Source organism: Melospiza melodia, chromosome 1 (genome assembly GCF_035770615.1).
Source record: "Melospiza melodia melodia isolate bMelMel2 chromosome 1, bMelMel2.pri, whole genome shotgun sequence".
In the NCBI taxonomy this organism is placed as follows: Eukaryota; Metazoa; Chordata; class Aves; order Passeriformes; family Passerellidae; genus Melospiza; species Melospiza melodia.
In genome coordinates this window covers 15,277,767-15,299,762 of record NC_086194.1, presented here as the reverse complement: position 1 = coordinate 15,299,762, position 21,996 = coordinate 15,277,767, and the positions used below count along the sequence as shown (strand labels likewise).

At 37.2% G+C, this 21,996-nt stretch overlaps 1 protein-coding gene across 10 annotated transcripts in view; it reads right to left on the bottom strand.

Moving 5' to 3' along the window:
* ARHGAP12 (Rho GTPase activating protein 12) overlaps window positions 1–21,996 on the bottom strand; it is a 75,149-nt gene that overhangs the window by 31,002 nt on the left and 22,151 nt on the right. For 6 of the 10 annotated variants that reach the window (XR_010026706.1, XM_063148794.1, XM_063148742.1 and 3 more), the window contains exons 3-5: window positions 11,712–11,975; window positions 6,668–6,808; window positions 5,045–5,125 (exon numbers count right to left, since the gene is read on the bottom strand). Coding sequence is in view for 9 of the 10 variants with exons in the window: in XM_063148794.1 (XP_063004864.1) it covers window positions 5,045–5,125; window positions 6,668–6,808; window positions 11,712–11,975 (486 nt within the window). In the remaining variant the exon portion in view is untranslated. The remainder of the gene's footprint in view (window positions 1–5,044; window positions 5,126–6,667; window positions 6,809–11,711; window positions 11,976–21,996) is intronic. The other 4 variants (XM_063148783.1, XM_063148804.1, XM_063148813.1 and 1 more) reach the window with 2 other exon arrangements.

The window sequence follows — 21,996 nt, the reverse complement described above, 5'->3', positions numbered from 1 at the left end:
TGGGAGCATCTCTTATCACACAGGGGGCACATGAGCAAATCGTTCATTCTCTGACTGCACACACCAAGGGATTTCTTTGAAACAGTTCTCGCTGTAGTTCAAGGATACCAGCGGTGTAAATTTAGGTCACAGAGTATTCTTTTCATTGCTGAATTTGTTCAATACCTTCTCCAGCTACTTAAAGGCTTTCTTTGCCTCAGTATAAAATTTTCTAACCTTCTGAACTGACTGAGTGACTTCAATTTAATTTTAAGCTGATACATGGCATGGCTCAAGGCTCTGTCCTAGCCTAATTGTGGCTGAAACAAATGTAACACCTCCAAGTTATTTGTAGCAGTTGTCCCCATTCTTACAGAGATAGCACAGATCTGTCAGTTTGAAGAAACAGAAAAAAGATTCTTCTTGGTTTGTGTTAGCAACATCTTCAGCCAGACAAAGGAACTGGGTGGGCTAAGGGAGAAAAGACTGAGAAGCAACCAGTACTGAAAGCTGGCAAAGAGCTGAAGTGAAGCATTTTAGACAACCTTACTGCAATCAAATTCAAAATAGCAGCATTTAAAAACATTGTGCCATCCTAGTACCCTTTAGCCCCTCATATATGTTATTTGCAGTTGTCCCAAATGACTGTCTGAAATAGAAGAACCTTCCTTAAATTAAAGCTGCCTCAGAACAAAACTACTTTCTAGCGCTCCTACTGTCCTTGGCTTTGAAGAAGCTTTTTTGCTGTTGTGATAGATGTAACACCTATGTTACAGCTTTTGCTTTTCTTATCAACTAAATCAGTAACACATTTTTCTTAAACCTCCATAAATAAATAGGATTGTTTTTGCCCTTTTAAGGGATTCCATTCCCTTCCTTTCTCTAGGGAATGAAGATTTTCTGCCAGAGGAAGTCAGGGTGGCAGCAGTTGGAGCCTCAGCCACACAGAAGGAACAGAACCCAGGCAGAATGAGAAGGAACAGAACCCAGGCAGAATGAGACCATGGCACAAGCAGCTCGAGCTCAAACGTACCAGTGACTGAAAGACAACTCTGGATAACCCACTTTGTTCACTTTGCTGTCTTGGACATCCATTGCTTCCCCTTTTAATCAATCCTCAGGGTCACCAAGACTGCTCATCTTTGATGAGCAGCTCCAGTCCTTCCTGATTGCCACGGGTCCTGCTGTGTGCCCAAGCAAAGGCTGGGGGAGGTGGGAGCCACTAAAGCCCAAGACAAATGAGGAAGATCCAACCAGGTTTTGTGAGTAGAAATATAGATATTAAAGAGAAAGGGAAAAAACCCTGACTGCCTTCTCATACTTAAATCAGGTTTGTTTTTTTAACAACTTGTGTTGTTAAAAACCACCTGGATCCTTGCACCAACTGAGGCTGTCCCATCTTTCACCAGGCAATCCCAAATTTAAGCACAAGAATGTCACTACTGCTAATGGAACTGCCTAGTGCACTGACTTGCAGTAGACTCAAATGCCAGCACACAGGGTAAACCTCAAATCCAGCAGCACAGCTCAGAACAAGACAAATTTACTATAAGACAACCTAGTTTTATTTACATGTTCTCATATTTACTTTCCTTCACCATTTAATTGCATGATATGTTCCTGATATGTTACCTGCCCCCTGTTTCAGTGTAACTTTTTCAGCTATCATGCTCTGACAGTTTTCAGGTGTCCATCAGGAAAACCATTCACCAAGTACCAGAACTGAGGCCCCTGAGCTCACCCCCATGCTGGCAGTGCACAGAGTGAATTCACAGACTACTGCTGCTCCATTAACATTGCCAAAAATGAAACTCCTCCAGCTACTCCTTCCTCTGTGGATACAGCAAGGAGAGCTTATGCTGCAGGAGTCTGTGAGAAGAACACAGGCAATTTCAATATCACAGTCTGTAAATATTAACACTAAAACTGAGTTCACTCCAGAGGCTTACAGTAGACACATTTTCTTCCAAAGGCTACTCTTGGATCAGGGAGCTTGCCCCGAGGAAGGCCAAGCATCATGCTCTTATGTCAGGTGTTGGCCTAGGAATGCATTTTGAAAATCTGAAAGATTTTTAATCTCTAGTTTTTATTAGGTTATCCCTTATAACTCTCCTTTGAGCTATTCATTTTGATAGTTATTCAATTTCCCACTTTTTTTTTTTTTTTTGTCACTTTGATAGGTTAGCTTTTCTTGAAACTTCAGAAATTAGGGAGTTCTTACTCCTGAGATGAGTTTAATTCCCCTCACCCTTACTAGAGATTTCTCATTTGCTTAGGTCATAAAACTCCTATTAGAAAACCATGTTTCTGGAATAGGGCTGTAGCCCTTCTTCAACTGAATTTAGACAATATTCTTCAACTGAATTTAGACAATAGGGCTGTAGCCCTTCTTCAACTGAATTTAGACAATTTACTAAACAGGAAAGAAACATCTTTTACTATCTAACTTTAAATTGCTTGTTCACTGGGGTTGTTTGTTGCTTGATTGTTTTGGTTGGGGTTTTTTTAAATAATTGGCAAGAACCAAAAACTGAATACAGCAGAACACTGCAGATGAGAAATCTCAGTCCCCTGCAGGATCTAGTAGAAACTATGATTAAAATATTATTATCCATTTTAAAGATTAATTCAGTATGTTCTTCTCTTCCACTGCAGAAAGCTGGGTCACACTCATCATGAGCCTTAATAGACTTTTCAGCAGTTGTCAAAGCCACTGCATCTGAAACATCATTTTTAGCCAGAGGCATCCAGCTATTCCTAGATGTTATTTAAATCCACATGACTGGAGGGCTTTCTGTGAGACTGTCTAAAGTAATTTGTTTTGTAACTGTCCTCCCTTCCCAACATATACCCCCACAATTTCTAACACACATACAAGAACAGAATGTTATTCCCAAGCATGTGCACATTTATAGTTAATTCTATTACTCTGAAGATTTTTAATGTCACAGTATTAGCTCAGCTAGTGTGCTATTTCCAGAAATCTCTGAACCATTCTTAGTTCTAATGAAATCCAGATTATTAAGAACCATCTAACAAAAAGATTCTATTCTTTTTCTGGTTTATAGTATTACATGACCATGCTATTATATCACTTTCTTTCACAAGACTTGGAAGGAAATATTTGTGCTAAATACACTGAGGGGAAACAAAACAAAACAAAAAAACTGAGCAAGAGTAGGGTTTTTCCTAGTAACTTACTTTTCATTTAAGCAAGTGTAACAATGCTGAGATCCTTCTATGTTTTTCTCTCACTGCTCAAGAGAACTTTCAACATAGATTATTTTTCTTCAAAGCACTTTTGTGGTCTGAGTGTTCTTTAATTCATTTTAAGTACTTTACAACCAGCTTCAGCAAGATCTTTGAGAGACTAATTTTCAATCCTGTTTAATTGCTCACAAGCATAACATCTTCAAATACATAGTTACATAAACTAGCCTAATCTTTTGTTGAAATATTTAAACTATTTCATAGAATTTAAAGCTAAAAGCCAAGATTCTGAATCTAAGAGTCAATTGCTCATTTTCTTCTGTTAACCTTATATTTGCTGCCAGTCAAGATTTACTAGTTTCAAGAAGGAATCAAAAAGTACATTCCACCCAAATGAATAAGAAATAATTTTCAACGAATATTTCTAGCATCAATATGTGATCACTGTCAGATCTCAAATTACAAACCAAAGGCAATGTTTCATTTTGGAAGTGGCTACTAATACAACAGAACTCAGACTTTGTTTAGAATCACTAAAATAACACATACTATTAAACAACTACTAGAACCCAGTCCCTTATGCCTCCTAATGTACCTCAGGTAATGGCTCAGGATTACCTTTGTGACTTATTCTAACTGGATTAAAGGCAATTTGCTATTTAATTCAAATCCTAACTCAATCTATTTTTGTGAAACACAATTTCTTCCAAGTCAAAACTTTCTGCACAGCATAAGTCATAGAATGAAGTGAATGAATGCATGACATTATTCCCAAAAAGTATTTCAATTATACATACAGAAGTAATAATTGCTTCTGGTAAAACCTGGTCTATCAGATTTTAAGACTTCTAATAAATCCAGTAACTAATCAAATGCTAAATAGCTTTAAAAACCAATAGGTACAGATGATATGGTTACATCGAGACATGTTACAAAATTTAAGTTACCTAACACATCAGACTAACATATAGGAGAATTCTCAAAGCTAACTCAACTCTTCAGTGCTTCAGATGATTCTACTGAATTTCTAATTTTCATGTAAATATTTTCTCACAAGTATTATGAAAGCACTACCTATTAAGATTGCTCCTTTCTAAGTGCAAGTGACTCAAGACACTGATTTTTGTACTGATAAAACAATAATGGAGAAACATGCTTTTTCATATGTTTATGCACACAGTTTTGTGTGAAACAGTTTTTTAAATAGCCACAGCTTTTTATGTAGTTTGAACAAATGGCAGGGAAGACATACATAACAACATCCATATGACAAATGCCCAGTTTTTTGAAGTGAATATGAGAATTAAATAGTATTAGAAACATCCTCAGACTACCAAGTGTCCCCAGACTTGTCACTTCTCTACAAATTTCTATTTTCACTACAATATTAATAAATACAGAACACAACTCTGGAGAAACTGTGCCATCCTCAAAAATGTCACAAAACTGCTGAAACTTTTTTTTTATACACTTGTTTGTATAACCACTATGGAGGGTTACAAAAATCGACAACAGTTTCTCATCAAGATTTCTCCTTTTTCCTATACAGGTTTTCTTTATCACACCAAAATCACAGATGCCATTCTGCAGCCCTGCATAAAACCTTTGTTCAATTCAGCAAAGACATTAGATCTCCTTTGACATCTAAATAAGCTATATACATCCATTTTTCATGTCCTTGAGTACATTTTTTTCCTCTTCACAATCAGAAATTCCACAAAAATGCAATAAATAACAAAGAGCAATATCTGAGTCCTCTGGTGGTTAATACCTCACATTAAAGGCCTGACAGAACAGATATTCAGGAAGAGAGGAAAGCCCCAAGTTGTTGAAGTTTCTTTTTTAGGTCACTCACCTTAGGTAACTCCCACTCTGATCTGGAACCATCAGCACTGTAGTAGTATGGTCTACCTTGTTCATCTGCGTGTTTTATCCACTGCAGAGAGAAATGTGATGATAGAAAATGTAATCAGAGTGACAGTCACAACAGAAAATCTCTGAGACCTGAGATTTAAAGTTAATTTTTAATTAAGTGCCATCCACTTCAGCCATGTCTAATGCACAACCCTCCATTAACTAACTGAGGTTAGATTGCAGTAAGAGCAACAATTTTCAGCATCCTGATTTTTTTCTTCTGTAACTCCTCAGAAAGAAGTCCAGCAATATCACACAAGAGATTGTGATAAATAGATTTTTTTTAAGATGCCATATCTTATTCTTATCAACATTATGTTGTCATTTTAGGGAGACAATTTTTCCATCAGATCTGCATCAGGATCTTATATATAAAATTTTAAAAAGCAGCTCAACAGGCAACTGCTGATACTATGAGAGATTTATGCACTCATTGAACAACTTTTTTAAAACATCAGTGGAAACATGAGATGCAGTCCCTAGAAAAATCATGAAGAAGACAATATAATTTCTGTAACCTGTACAAGCACCTCCACAATCAAAGAAGTAAACCCACGACAACTGGCACTGGTCATGCAGAAAGAAAAGAATTGTAATGAGCAAAACTCAACAAGGTGATTGCAGAAAAACACAGAAACACTCACAGCAAGGCTCTTGGCTCAAGCAGGTTTCACAAGATTGCCTTTCTATAACTGTGGTAGGAAAGGCTGTTTTTTATCAATCCCAATGGAATTAAAAAAGAAGGCTGCATATTTGCTAATACATAGGACTGTGCTTTACAGATGTTTGTCAGAAACTGATTAAAGAGAATAAAATTCTAAAATGGACAAAAAAATACAACTATTTTGAAAATTATAGCAAATAAGACTTGCCTAATTCAGCTCAAGAACAGGCGGTGCTATAATACAACAAAGTACTGTTTCAGTGAACTTCAGAAGTTTAAAAAACTAAAAATGCAACTTCAGTGAACAACTGGAAAATGCACTGCTTTACAAATATATATATTTTATCTTAAGTGGGAGAAATTTTTATGGCATGCCCAGTAAGTTGTCAGTAACAATTAGATAGCAAAAACAGGGCATAAATCTGCTGATATGGCTGCAGTTTAATTAAGAAGTTTGTCTACATCTGAAAGCAGTAGTAAAAAATCTCTAATGAAGGAAATTATGAAAGCGGTAAAGCAACATTACATTCAGTTTAAAAACATCTATGTAGACAAGAGCAGCTCTTGACAGTAAAAAAAGACAGTAAGAAAAACTTTTTGGTATGAAGTTCAATCCTGAAGTATAACCAAAAGAAAGGGGGAGAGCAGGAACTAAAATATAATACATGGTATGTTCATTCAATATAATCTGACACACAATTGGAAATAAAACTTCTTCTAAATAACAAAAACATACATAAGCAAAAAAGTTCACTTGCTAAAGCTTCATGCACATTTAAAAAAAAACAAAAGGAGCTACTGGTGAGGTATGCTCTCCACTTTTGGAAATGTAGGTTTCATTTCTAGAAGTGAATTAGTGGGAAAGATTTAGAACACATGATGAGAAGAAGGAAAAAGTACCTTTTCATTAGTATAGTCATTGGTATATAAGGTTTGACCATGTTCATCCAACTCTTCTGACCAACCCTTTGGAGGAGAACCATACTGACTATCTGACTGGCTGTAACAAGAACTGTGGTCGTTTTCTTCTGATGAAAGATGCTACAAGTAGTCAGAAACATACAAGGCAGTTTTGAGAATGAAAGCGCTTTAAAATCTGAAAGATCAAAGATTATTTGACTAGAAAGAGAATAGTAATGAAAACAGGGAGTTCACATTTTTATATGAGAGAATGAGATGCATTTTTACAGTGCAGACAATTCAAAGTATTTTCAGAACTAGCTTTTACTGATAATTTTTTTTAATTTCCACAATATCAGATTTCACTACTCAAATTTAAACTCCAGGGGTTTTGTCTATCCGAATTTTATTCCTACAAATTTACATTGCTGATGAAGAGAGTTAGCTTTAGTAATCTGCATTGCCTTAAAAAAAAACAACCTGGGAGCCCTGCTACCTCAGTTTTCTACCACCATCTACCATCATCCCTAATTCCATACCTAAATCCTTCTCCTTTTTTTCAAATACATCTGGAAACACAGGAACGATTAAGGGCAACTTGAAACTTCAGTTTCACCTTCTTAGATGGCAGCATTTTACAGTATTTGTCCACTGCATCTTAAACTATTATGAATTTCCACTCTCCTCCTTCCAACTCTGATGCACATGACAAAGAGCATTGCAAAAGCAAAGCCTTCCACAAGGCACAGCTAGCTGAGGCTAAAAATTGTTTCCTGAAGGTAGAAGTCAATTATTATCCTAGGAACAAGTTTGATGAGTAATGCAGAGAAAAGATTTTACACACACATGCAACTATTTCTGTACCCCTATAAACCTTGTTCATCCCCTTGCTAACACATTGTAGTCTTATTCTAAGCACCCACTTCATGCATCAAAAAAAAAAAAAATCTCCCTCCTTTCATCTTCTACAACATCTCTGTGCTGTGGTCTCCTGAGGAATTCTATGCAGATTTCCTTTCACAATGTCTTGGATCCTCAGCTAGCAGGAGGCAAAACATTAAAGACACCCTGCTACTCAGAAACTACAGGAATAAAATACTATGGTTCAATAACACTGGCATAAGGGTTTTGAGAAAAACTCTAAGGTAGGAGAGAGACACAATTTCAAATTTAAATAGGAAAAAACCTCTCCCAAAAAAAATCGAGTCTTACAAAAATATTAAATTATCAGAAACTCCCCAGTTTTTAAAATTCAGAGGGTTTAAAGACTATATGTTTAGTGACATATCCAAATGATTTCTGTGTAGGTTTTTGGTGTTGCTTTTCTGAGTACCTTAGCACCTGTGTGACACACACTCCTTTAACTGACATGACCCAGTTTACCAAGCACAGGAAAACCCACAGGAAATTTTTAGACCATTAATTAAGGAACATGAAAAAATGCACATGTCCTCTACAGCTTACAGAATGTGAGCATGTAAACCATGGATTAACCAATGCTACCTCTCTTGCACATGGGGCAATGTGAAATTCTCACCTGCCAATTCCTAACCACTGTGGAGAGGGGAGGAGAGCAGAGGGAGCAAGGTGGGGGGAGTTCTTCAGTCCCATTTTTACACTTGCAGAATTAAGACTGAAGAGTTGCCAAGGGTGCTGTTGGCCTCATTTGAACTACTGTTTCACAGGATAACTATATTGTATACATGCATTTAAGTTTACATGGTTTTAATAGTTAAATATTAATTGCATTGACATATGGTAAATCAATGTAGAAGACTTTGGACATTTTTATTATTACTATCTATAGAGATTATGACCTAATAATATAATACATTGCTATTTGCCTCTTCCAAGCAACTCCTGATACTGCAGAAACACCCTACATAGGTAAAACTAAACAGAGGACTTAAAAATGAAAATTCTCCTAGAAGAGCCTCTGTTTTATAGGAGGAATGTTAATGTGTCTATCTGCATGGCATCCATGTAATAATAGTTTAGGTGCTGCATGGTTTAACTCATATCCTGTACATTTGCAGACCTAAACTTCAACAGAATTCCTGAGTTATTACAAATTTTACCAAGCCAAGGCACTCCCTGTCCCTCAGCTGTCAGGAACAGCTGCTAAAGCTGCATCAACAGGGTTTAGAGAACACTGACTAAACCTCGTTCCTCAGCTTTCAATTTCACTTTCAACACTTTTTCAGCCTTAACTGCCTGTATGTTTTTTTCATATTGTTCGTGCTTTATCTCAAGTCTCATCCCCAGTTACACTATCCCACACTTAAATAAACCCATCTTAAGCAGACAGGTGCCTTATAAGAACTCTCTAGCTTTTAACATTGCTACTACTTGTGCAAGTGAAAATAATCAGGAAGAATACTAATTAAGGAAGCTACCATCCCTTTATTACCATTTGTTAATATTAAAACAAAAACCATGGAATGAAATCACATTCTGGACACGATTTAAATCTCATTTTGAAATTCAATTAAAACCCATTGCTTTTCTACAGCTGTTGGGTAATTTGTGGATGTCTCCTTCACATTATGATCTCCTATCCAGGTATTAAGGGTTTGTCTTCTCTGATATTGTGACATCTCATTCCTTTTACAGTTCAACTTAATTAAATCACTTCACTTGACAAATTCCTCCTAGTTACTGTTAAACACTTCTTCCTCAGATACATCAACAAATCACTAATACATTTTATCTGTAATTCCAAAATCTTCTTACACCCTTCTTACACCCTTACACCTTCTTACAGCCCCTATCCACAGGACTTCACTGCTCCCCCATATCCCATCCATGTAACATATAACATCCATTTAACTGTCATGACCTACTACTGTTTTCTTTGTGCCATGTCTGTGACCAGCTACTTTAGCAAATAAGATACAATTCTGCCCCTTGTTAATTATCCAATAAAATTTGATTTCCTAATCACAGAGTTCAAAGACCAACTCTAAACTATGTCACGTTTCATATATTACTCATATATTATAATAGCTGATCTCTCCACTCTCGTTTTTACATCACCTTCCATTTTGCTATCTAATACAACACAAGCTCCTCTGAGGACAAATTAGTAGAAACTAGCTTTTAATCCTTCTGCATGTACTCTTTTATTATTAAAAGAGTATAACTCAGGCTAGCACAAAAGCCAACTTACAATTATTAAGATATATTAGCTCTAACTTTCCCTATCAGACAAAATTTGAGATGTCCTACATTTTCCTGTAGCTCAGGCTTGGATCTCAATCTTTACTTTATATTGGATTAAATACCCAGAGGTTCCAAAAAGGAACATGAACAGTGTAGTGTGAAGCATGTTCCCAAATGCAGAACAGAAAAGAAACAAAAGGAAAGAGGGGTGGGGGGAAAGGCAGCTTCAAAAACAAAACATGACTGCTGGGAAGTGGACTGACATGACCATGCAATGTGTATCTCTCCCTAGACCCATGTTTTGATAACCCAACCAAGACAAAAATTACCTAAGGAGCTTATGCTGCTGGAAATACAGACTTCGTGTCTATTTAAAAATCAAAACATGTATCTCCAGTGGTCTCACAAAGACTGAAAACTTGATAGACATAACTGCCTGATGGCCAACTTGTGATACCTGAAGCACCACAAATAAACAGAAGAACTGAGATGAAAGAAGTTATGGGCAATTTTTAGAAAGTAAATTAAAAATCAAGCATTCCAAAGATGCAACCATGTGGTGAAGAGATGGTACAAATGTATGAGCAAGAGTCAGAGGGATTGCTTGCAGATGGGGAGGAAGAAAGAACTCTTGCAATTCTTCCATGAAAAGAAGGAAGAACTACAATAATGAGAAAACAATTACCAGGAGATGGAACTACAACAATGAGAAAACCATTACCAGGACAAGGAGAATCACTACTCAAAAAAGCAATCAGCTCACCCAGACTAAAACCAGTCTTATCCAGCAAAAGGACAGTCAGTGATAAATTAAGAGACCATCACCAGAGATACCAAAGGGACAGGCATAAACATTACTTCTGTTTGCCTGTTGCTGCCATTCACCTGAGGCAAGAAAATTTGACTATTTAAATGCTCGTGGATGTCACAGCTGCTGTGAAGGCCATTGCCAAAGGAAATGAAAGGTTTCCATTTCCCTTTCTCACCTGTTCCTCTTACTACCTTTCCAGAGGTAGACTTCTGTGACAGGCTTCCAGCAATCAAAAATTTGAGTAGTCCACAATTCAATTTTAAAACTAAACTCTGGTTTTATATCTTAGATATATATATATATATAGGATATATAGAGACACTATATATAGTTGTCACAGGAGAAAATCCACCAAAAAAAAAGGTGTATATATATTTGAAAAGGGAATATAGAAGTGAAATATGCAGAAGATTTTTTGATAAATATTTGCTTTCTCTTTCCATCAGGAAGCTGGTTAACCTCAGTACTGTTTGGACACAAGAACACTATTTTATGCATATCTAAATGGTAATATCCATCTAACAACTATTCCTTTGCTTTATCTGAACCACTGCAGTTCAGATACACTTCACGATCAGACTTTCCCTAGCAACTGGCTGCACAGAATAAATTGGCACCTCAAATATTAGTCCAAATCATTTTTTAACATAAATAACTTCACAGTAAGCTTCAACTATCTCAAGCAAGGTCAGCAGCAAAGCTTTACCAAAAGGCTCTGCAAAAACAGAACTTTTACATAATGAAAAAACTCCATTGATATCATTGATATACCTAAAGAATATGTTCATGGTCTGAATGGAATCTAGTCAAAAGTAGCAGTATCTGTTATGGGGCTGTTTTTACAGGCTTTTTTTTACAAGTTGCTACTCTTCCACACAGTTACACACACATTCCTATACACAAAAGCAACCCAAGAGTGAAACTGTTGACCACTTCATAGCAAGACACATAACCAAAAAGACAAAGGAAGACACTCCTTGACGCCTCAAAACCAAGAGATACCAAATCCCACAGCAAAAGACCATTCAAATGCATTACAATCTCATTGCTTTTGATCTCAGAAGGAACTACCTCATGATCTGCATGGCTCTGGGAATCCCCTTTATTAATGCTTGCATCTCGGGCCCACCGCGGAGGCTTCCAGGTTCGCTCCTGTGATCCTCTGTTGTAGTAATAACAGCGTCCTGTCGTATCTTTATGGGTTTCCCATTCCCCATTTATTTGGATTGGAGCACTTGTAGGTAGAGGTGGAAGTGCAGACTGAGATATTTTCAGTTCTTGTAAGTTAGCATAAACAGGTGAATCAGGCCTCCCTTGGCTTGGTGGGGTAGTTGGCTATTGAGAGAAGAAATGCACTGTTAACGAGCAAATGAATTTTTGAATGCTCCCTTACAAATCAGAATGCAGTAGTAAAACAAACCAACAAACTCCTTCTTTTGTTATTAAATACAAAAGCACAAAGGACAGCCATAAAATGCTGGGGTATAAGAACATTAGATTCTTAATTCTAAGGTAGATATCACAAGCTATATTATTTAATGCTGAACCAATTTTTCAACATTCCTCCTGATGACAGCTGATAATTATGTCTTACAGTGGATTTGAAATACACTGGAATCATCATCAAAAAATTATATGCTTGCCATGCCTTGCTGAAAAACTTCAGCTTTACAGTTCAAGTATTGCTCAGAAACTGGAAGTAATGTGATCTTGTTGAAGACAATACATAGCATTTCTGAGATGCCACTTATTAGGCAAAGATTGTTCCCCAACCCTTTCACCTCACTGTTGATACAGTGATGGTGAATGTAAAGCAGCACTTTTGCATTCTCAGCAAGGTCTGAACAGGCAGCTCAGTCGGAAAGATGAGCACAATGTTGTGATTAAGTAATTGACTAAGAAATTCTGAGAAACACCTGGACAGTTTGCCTGTATGCCTTTTCAAACATGCTTATTTGAAAATATTTTAGGCAACATCACCAAGTATTTAAATTACCCCTCTCTTCTTGTAGAAACTAAGTAGATATTCTTATCCACCTTATTTTGTTCACATACACGCACAAAAGTAGAACAACAAATACTCATAAGAAAACAAAACACTAATGACAATTGCTTATTAATAGTTTGCCAATGTGACAGACAGCAGAAACTATGGTTTGAAGACCAAAGAACTTAATGAAACCACAAGTACTCCCAAATGAGCCCCTACAGTGTTTAGGAGAGAAATAAAGCCTCAGATGTTCAATTTTCAAAGCCTAATACAAATACACCATGCAGAGTGTAAGAGCATGTGTTTTCACAAGAACTGTGATTATGAGATTGTGAAAGCAGCTAGTTATTACACCAAATTAAAGAGTTTCCTAGTAATGCACCGCCATTTTTGTATTTTGAGGCATAATATTAGGTATTCTAAAGGAAAAACTATACAATTTATGCCATCCCCTTGGTTTTAATTGAGCAGCTTTGCTGTAGGCAAGTCCTTGTGCCTCCTGCTGCTACTACATTACATAAAAGACCTTTTATAATGTACTTTTAAACATTAAAATCATAAGATGCTAATCTAGGCCACATCTAATCATAAATTATCAGGGTTTGCTCAGGCAAGACAGCGTATCATACCACACAATCAGATACAAACTGATTGCACCATAGGTAGAACCAAATATGGGCAATATCCACAACCAAAGGGGGAAACAGCTAGAGAGGAACTTAATGAGATTATAACGGGCATGGACTTGTTTTGCGTGCCTTTAAAAGAGACAACACAGCTTGCCAGATATAGCAAGTACAGTACATCTCAGGCAAACCACAAGTGAAATGCTGAAAACAAAAAAATTGCAGCACTGGCAAAATCCGAAAGCCAAAACCAATCAGTATCCTCCTATACCTGATTCAAAGGAAAAAATCTGTTTCAAAACTTGATAAACAGTAAAAGGTTATTTTTCTACTATCCAAGTCACACATGTTGACTTTTTTTTTGTTTTGTTTTATTTGGTTTGGGGTTTTTTGTGAGGAGGGTAGAACAGCTACCTTTGGTAGAGTTGATCTTGAGAGCCTTAAGAGTACAAACAACACTACTGTGAATGAAGACCACCCTAATGTCTTCAGGGATGATGAACCAATTCCCTGGGATGTTGGGGCAGCAATCTTGATGCCTCCTCATTCAAGAGCACAATTTCTGCCTCGGTGTCCAAGAGCCTTCAGAGCTGCACCTCCCACGTAAACCACAGGGTTTGTCATTGAAGTGACACCACAGAACGCACAAACCTCCAGCTCCTTCCTCTCTTTTAAGGAAGTGGCAAAAGTGGCACCACCAAGCACCCTGGCTGCTGCCAAGGGGGGCTGGTGGCTTCCACAACCCTCACCTCCTCCTGAAATTCCTCTTCCACACAAAGCAATAAGGCAGCTCCTCTGCCTGGCCCACGTTTAACAGTCACTATTTTGTTTTAATTAAGACAACTAAGTGCCATCACTAAAAGAACAGTCGTGTGTATTAGTAAAAATGTTTTCCAAATAGCCTGAAACACAGAATGCTTGGTATATTTTTGCATTGGAGTATTTTCTCAAGCAATAGGAATATGGCTCAGAGGCTTCACATGGAGGTTTTCCAACCACTCCAGCATTATAACCAGCACAACTCCAGATGAAACTGCAGGACATGGATGTGCTCAGCCAATACTGGGTTCTCACAGCCAAAGTACTGCCACCTAACTCAGGCAGCACACAAGGTAAGTTTAAAACACAACAATATGAAAGTGTAAATGAGGGATTTTCTTCTGAATACTTAGTGCTTCCAAACTCAAGATACCAATTTCTGGTTTTCAAGGAGAAGACAGAACTTTTCTCCTCAGCAACAAGCAAGACAACTAGCTGTCCTGCCCAGCCAGTCCTCCAGCTCCTTTCATTCCCTGCTGTTTTCTCTTCTGACAGATTTTTCAGGGAGAACTGCAAGATTTTTGAAAGACATCTGGAAATTACTGTTTTCAGTGAAGCATTAAGAAAAAGCAAAGTCACCAATCTGACTGTAATACGCAGCTTAGCTCATAAGTACGTCTTTGAGGGATATGACTCTGTTATCAGGATCTATTTTTAATAACCTTGCAGCACACAAGGAAACTTCCTCATACCCTAAGCCACATGATGAGGTATGTTGTTTTGTCTAGGATTTGCTCAGTTCAACAGCACTCAACCTTAACAAGGCTAATTTTGTCAATATCTTATTTATTGATAAATAAAGCAGCTTTTAGCAAGTTCAAAGTCTCCTGAAATTAACATCAGTGTATGTTCTATGCCAGTGTTGGCAGGAAGGTCAATCCCCACCAGGCTGGGGAGTCCCATACAAGCAGGTCACAGTGCATGGCCTGTAGGGCTCCCAAGTACTGCACCACCTCCTCCTTTCCTTCCAAATGATCATTTTGTGGGTTCACAACTGAGTTCTGCAAAAAACTTGAATAATTTTAAGCCAAAAAGTAGATCAATTTAACTTTCATTTATCAAAATCATTACTTACTGACAATATATTAATATGATTAGACAAAGCATTACCTAGACCAAAACAGTTCCTGATCACTTCCATGGGTGTATGCCCAAAACCATACACAGTTAAGGGACATTTAAATATATGCTAAACACTAAGCAGGACTTCCAGTGAGAACTTCCCTCCCTGAGGCCTTTTTTTTTTGCACTATCAAACTCTGACTGCTCATAAACATGGAATTAAACCTTCCCAAAGAGACTCCTTGTCTTCTCACTATCAGAATTGCAAGAACATGTCCTTCAACGTGCCCGTGCATGCACGCACTAAACGCCTTCTACTCCAAACATTTCAACACTCATTTGGTGTTTGATATGGATTTCAGACTTTTTCACGTTGCTTTCTCCTGCTAAGAACAGTGAAGGATTCTTGCTGGAAAAGTATGTAGGAAAATTAGCAAGCAGAAATACTTCTATGACACTACAACATGAATTAAAATTGTACAGCCCATTAAGCACACTGGCAACTTCAAGAACATAAAAGCCTCTCCCAGAGCCCAGTAATGCTCTGTAGAATACTGTAAAAATCTGCCACATTTAACCTCAGTCTCTCCAAAATGTCTGCTCACACTAGATTGTTGTAATTGATAAGGAAGAGAGTTTCATGGAAGCAGGACCAAGTTTCCTTTCCAAGGATCAACACACAACATTCTTCAAACAGAGACTTCACACACAGCACTTTCAGAACACAGTTTTTATTCTGGCACAGTAGGAAGCAGATATGGGCCTTTAAAAAAAAAACACAACCTGTTAATCATTCATGAATGAACAGTCAACATTTTTAACAAAGGCCATAGATATGCTATCAGGCCTCTGGAAACCTGAACTCAGTGCAGTGGGCAGAAAACGTACACATTTCAGTAATGAAAGTACCTTGTGAAGTGGCAGAGTATGGCAGCAACAAAAAGCCAGAAAACAAAGTTCATTTGCAACTGGTAATTACCTTTTTTCCTTTTATAGAACTTAAATTCAAGACAAAAACTTGTAGAACATAACAACTGCTCAAAGAATGACTGCAATGCCAGCCTGCAAAACATGACCTACCACACATTAAATTGCTTTCACTATGGTGCCTCTATTAGCAATGAACATGAATGTAAAAGCTTTCATTTCAGTAGCAGCATTCAGACTGCTGTAAGTAGCTGCTAAAAATGAAGAATCTTTAAAAAAAAAAAGGCATATCTCAATACTCCTGATGAAGTTACAAACAACAGATTATCCTTACTCATACAAAAAAGGAGCATTATATTGAAGGAAAGTAAGGGAATACTGTCTCTACAGAAGCAAGCTGAAGAAAGGAGAACAGGCAAACCCCAAAGCATCCTGAGACTGGGAATGAAGCATCCCAGTTCCCTCAACAACTGAGCTTCTTGCCAAGGAATTCCCACTGTCCTTTTAGGAAGGCCTGGGACTTCAATACCAGCTTTATTCAAACAGGAACGATACAAAAGAAATCTCAAAAACTCTACAGTTTCATGTTCATAAAGTGACAGCTTCAACTGGAATAATTAGCTCATCTTTTCCTTCCTGTTTCTGCTTTTGGTTTATATTTTTACAAACATGTTCCGGACTCTGTCTTCTTTCTAACAGATACAGGCATATTTACAATTTATACCCAAAAAACACACAGAGGAGATTTTTCAGTGAGTCCTCTACTACCTCAGAGGTGAACAGAGCAAGCTCATTTAACAAGCCAAATTAAAATGGGAACTGAAACAACTTTTTACACTCTAGCCTTCTCCAACATAGGCCGGATAATTCACACTGTAAGTCTAAGGAACATATAAAACAATGAGAGTGAATATTATAAGCCTGTTAACAGCTGATTATAAATTTCAGACAAGCTATAGTAATGCAAATATTATTTAAGTGCATTGTCATTCTTGTGTTCAGTTGATCTGCCATTATAAATTGGTTTAAAAAAAATGACACTGCAAAGCAATACAGAAATAAAATCAATTCTCAAATATATCTGCCTAATAAAGGCCATTCAACAGCTAAAAGTATCCCATTTAAAAATTAAGCAGATAGATTCAAAATATTTTTTAATGACTAGTCATAACTTCCTATTGGACTGGAAGCAGTTAAATTAGGCATGATTCACCTTTGCTAATTTTATCTTTCAGGAAATTCTGTATTTTACTTACACTGAACTACAGGCTGAGATATTACTTCTTTCTATTATTGGAGATAGTTGCATACAATTAATTTTATTTTACATACTTCTATTAATATTTTGCTTAATGAAACCAGATTATGAAACAGTCTTAGGACATTGGGGTTGCCTGAATACACTTGTGTTATTTCAGCCATGTAAATTCCCTTCTGCTTCAGCTCTCATAAAACAAAAAATTCCTATTGTTGATGAAAATATAAATCTTTATCTAGTGCTACTGTAATCTATCAATGTCTAGGTGCATAGCAAAAAGCCCTTCAAACTAAATACATTTCCTTCCCTTTGTAGCCCAAAAGAGGTAACTTAAATTATTTTCATACTTATCAAGATAATGATTCATTTAATTGTATTGCAAAATCCTGCAGTACAGAAAGCGAAAGGTGGCTCTTTCTGCCACACTGACAAGCACTCAGGAACAGGAATGGAAACTGGCTGCAGCAGCAGGACACAGCCTGGGACAGGAGGGAGCACTTGGCTGGGTCTTGGAGGACCAGAGACCACTCCCAGATCATCCATCACAAGTGACTTATCAAAGAAAATTGATGAAAAACCATTTTTCCCCTGTATGCACTGCAAACTTCCCATTCACGTCCCTGCAGTTGCTCAGTGCATGAGCAAACTATGACATAAGCACATAGGAAGTTTACAGCAATAAAAGAAAATATACTGAATCACAGCAACAGTGATGTCAAATATTTTAAAAAACTGAAATAAGATCTTACAATGGGATCCTTTGTCAAACATGCACAAAGATGACAGTGTTTACCGTACTTGTACTTTGCCACTTGCACAATCTAGCTTCTCCCTTCCATAAAAAAGCTTTTGTCCAAGGATATAGACAAAGCTGCTTTTCCTATAGCAGAAAATTTCAATACCATATGAAACACTTGACGTCGTGCATGCTTACACAGCGAGCTTACCCCAGTTAGGAAAGAGGAGCCAAATTTGACAATGTGCAAAAGTCAGAGAGTAAATTTCCTTCACTCCTTTTCCCCCTGTTCATCAGATTAAATGCTGATAACTTTATTATGTGTGTTGAAAGTATCTGCAACCTAATTCAGAAATTTAGCCCACATCTTGAACAACCTCAATATGCCATACAGGAGTTTACACATTTATTTTTCCACTTTTAGGGAAGTTAAATTTCAAGTTGTTTCTGCATTTTAGCTCAATTGCTGCCAGTTCTTGAGCTCTGTGAAGCCCAGAGTACATGTCTGAATGCAGATTTGTGAACCATAAAGTTGTTGGGAATCATTTGTGATCTCTCTCAAGAATATATTCTATACAAACTAAAATAGTACACTAAGAAAGCACAAGAAAAGCCTAGCTTGCTTTTCCCAGTGGAAAATTATCCCGTAATAGGCCAATAGGTACTGCTTTTCAGATGGCAAGTATCACAAGAACACAACAAGCACTTCAGTAGTTTTAGAGCTCTTCCAGCAGAATAATCTCTTGAAGTTTCAGAAATAGTGGAGACTCCTCACTTATCAAAGCATTTACTGTTTTAACTGGTTTAATGTATAGCTGTATGTCTCATTTGCCTCAGAGAGGTGAAACTATTCTTAAAGGCAGATTATAAAGATCTTCATGGAACACTTCTATGTTGTACCCATTACGGAAACACAGCACGTCTAAGAAGTGCTCCTATGAAATATTATTGTGGAATAGTGTAGAATGGTGTCATTTGAACTCATAATAGCCTAAAGGTCATGGAAAAGTTTCCATTACAGTCACTTCAAACTGAATAGCAATTTTTTCCTACACTTTACATTTTCAAAAGTACAAATCCCATAGCCTTTAAGTGTACTTTTGAGGGGCCAGTGCTTACACAAAGCAGTGTAAAGCCAGGAACCCATGAAACTGCAGATGGGAAAGTAAACACCACCTCTGATAAAATTTCCAAGTTACTGAAGTTGTACTGAGCAAGTCAAAAACCTAAAAGATAGCTTGAGAACCACTTGAATGAACAAAATGAAGTCTAAATACTACCACACAAGTCACCAAAACCCCATCATTCAGTAGACCAAAAACTGTAATATTCTCCTATTAGAAAGAGAAGAAAAAGCCCAGAACAATTAAGAAACTCTATATGTGTATTATAATGGTTCACTTTCACAATAGATAGTTGGGGATTCTTAAAAAAATAGGGAAAATAACTATTTGCAAGAGATAGTTCTAAAACAGAGCAGTCATCAAATATGTGTTCTGTTAGAAAGGGTACTTCATTCCAAACACTTGACAAGAAAATGCAGAACTCCCACTCAGTTTACAGCTGCTGTCCTTTTACTCTGCTGCAAAAGCAGATTTCACTTGTGTGAAACTGCTTCACCAAATGTTGCTCATGGCAGCAAATCCAGCAAGCATTTGTTATGGTAGTGTTTCTTTGTTAGGTGTTAGAATAATTTCAAAATATCTTCTTGAGCTTATGAACATCAACACTTAGAAGTTTTTAATAACATGTGCAGCTGCAGAATATCACCAGTATTCAAACATATGAGCAAAGCTGATGTATGAGCACACTTACTGGGATACTGGAAATACCATATGGGATTAATTAAGGTGGCAAACCCCAGTGAAGAACACAGTTAACTGGCCTAGGAAGCAAAGTATCAAATCGAATACTAGAAGGACATCTGTTCGTTTGCCTCACTAATATATTACCAGTAATACATTCTGTTGGGTAACTGGTGGGTTCCAGTCACTTTTTACCCTGTCATCCTCCACATCTGCCTCTCCAAGCATTCCCTGAGTTTATAACCTACAATTACCATTCACAAGCAGCTACACCTCTCATGTGCCCCAAAACTCCAGAAAGCAATTTCTTGATTACACTGCCCACTCAGGAATAAACCTCAGAAACAGCTGATGTAGCTGTAGCTATTCACGTTGACTTCCACAAACATTGTATTAAAATCTTGGGAAACAAATTTCAACAGTGCTCAATTTATACACAGGAACACCTGAAAAAGCATATTCTAGGGATCATGACTGGCTAAACAATTTCAAAACATATGATTTGAAGAACCACATTTTACATACTGTCTATACCATTACAAACCAAAACACAAATTATGCACCCAAAGTCTAGAGAAATTATGATAAAATCTATTCATCAAGTAATGTATTCATACTCTAATATAAAACAAACTTGGATTAGGGAAATAATAATCTCAGAATCTTCTTAACTCTGTACACACAAGAGCTATCATTTCTAACACATCAGAATGTATACTATAAAAAAAAAACAAAATAACTTTTTTTCACTTTTTCCTTTTGAAAAAATTGGTCAGCTAATCTTAGAAGAAAGGGAAGCCAAGAGAAAAGTAACTTGCCAAAGTAACTTTAAATGAGTTGGTTACCCTAATTACCCATGCACACAAGCAAAGAATTTCCTTCTTGCAGAAAGACAGAACCACACTGACACTTCTGCTTGTACAGAAGCTCAGCAAATGCTTTTGCTAATTCAGTTCAGGTGACCCAATCAATAAAGCACAGAGTCAGGCAAGAACTCAAAGTTTAGAAAACAAAAAAAAACCCACAAATTTATTTGTTTCAGAAAATCAAAGATTAATGACACATTTTCAAGACCTAGCTAGGCTGGTCTACCTGCCACTGGCTACCAGAAGGAGCAACCCCATCTGCCTTGCCCTCTGCACCCCTGATGCTGATGTGGCCCTGCAGCAAAGGGATGGAAAAAACCAGAATGGCAATAAACTAACCCTGTTGAGACTTTTAAAACAAAACAAACGAAACTCCACAAACAAACAAAAGGCTCTCCCATATTTAGACTCCTTGGGTGTTTACAGGTCACTGCAAGATCAGCCAGAGACACCTCTGAAGTGTCTGACTGAGGTGACAGGAGAGCAGGACCTCCTCCTTCAGAACCTCTGTGTTAGCTCTTAAGGAGGTTTAGCTGCCTAATTAAATTCCAAAGGTGGCTGAAAGAAGGAATTATCTTCAAGTATCTAAAACAGAACCAGTTATAGAAACAATAATAAGTAAAGAACTGCCTATTTCTCCCAGATACAGGTAAAAAATGGCTAGATTGAAGTGGGGCAAAAAAATTACTTACATATAGAGCAAAAAAGGAATTAAATTTTGCAACAGCCCAATCAGCAAAATAAGGAACTTTCCTTGAAAGCTTAAGTGCAGTTTAGTCCACAACCTTCAATAGCACTTGTGGTGTTCTTGCTTCTGTCCCTATGCAGTGAGAAAGAACCACAATGGGGTTGTTCTCTATTTTCCTTACTCCCACAAGGCTTTGTAAACAAGGCTACATTACAAATCTCTAACCCTCATCCTGAAAAGCAGCATATTCACATCTGAAGTCTGAAACAAATGAAGAAGCTATTAAAAGTATACAGTAAGAAGCTGATTTATTGTACAAGTATGCACAATGAAATGCTGGGTTTAAGGCCTTGTTTTCTCTTAAGAAAAACCAGCAGCCTGTAAGAAAGAGCAATACAAGATCACGGTGATCAGAGCATTCAAAAATAAAGCTGAAGAGACCTCATGCCACCAAAGAAGGAAAGAAGTAACCCAAGTAGCTCAGGCAGAGAATAACAAATATTTTAAGCTGACTAAAGACAGCTCTTCCTGTCACCTCAGAACTCAGCAGTTGGATGAAAGCTAAGAGTGAAAAGTGAA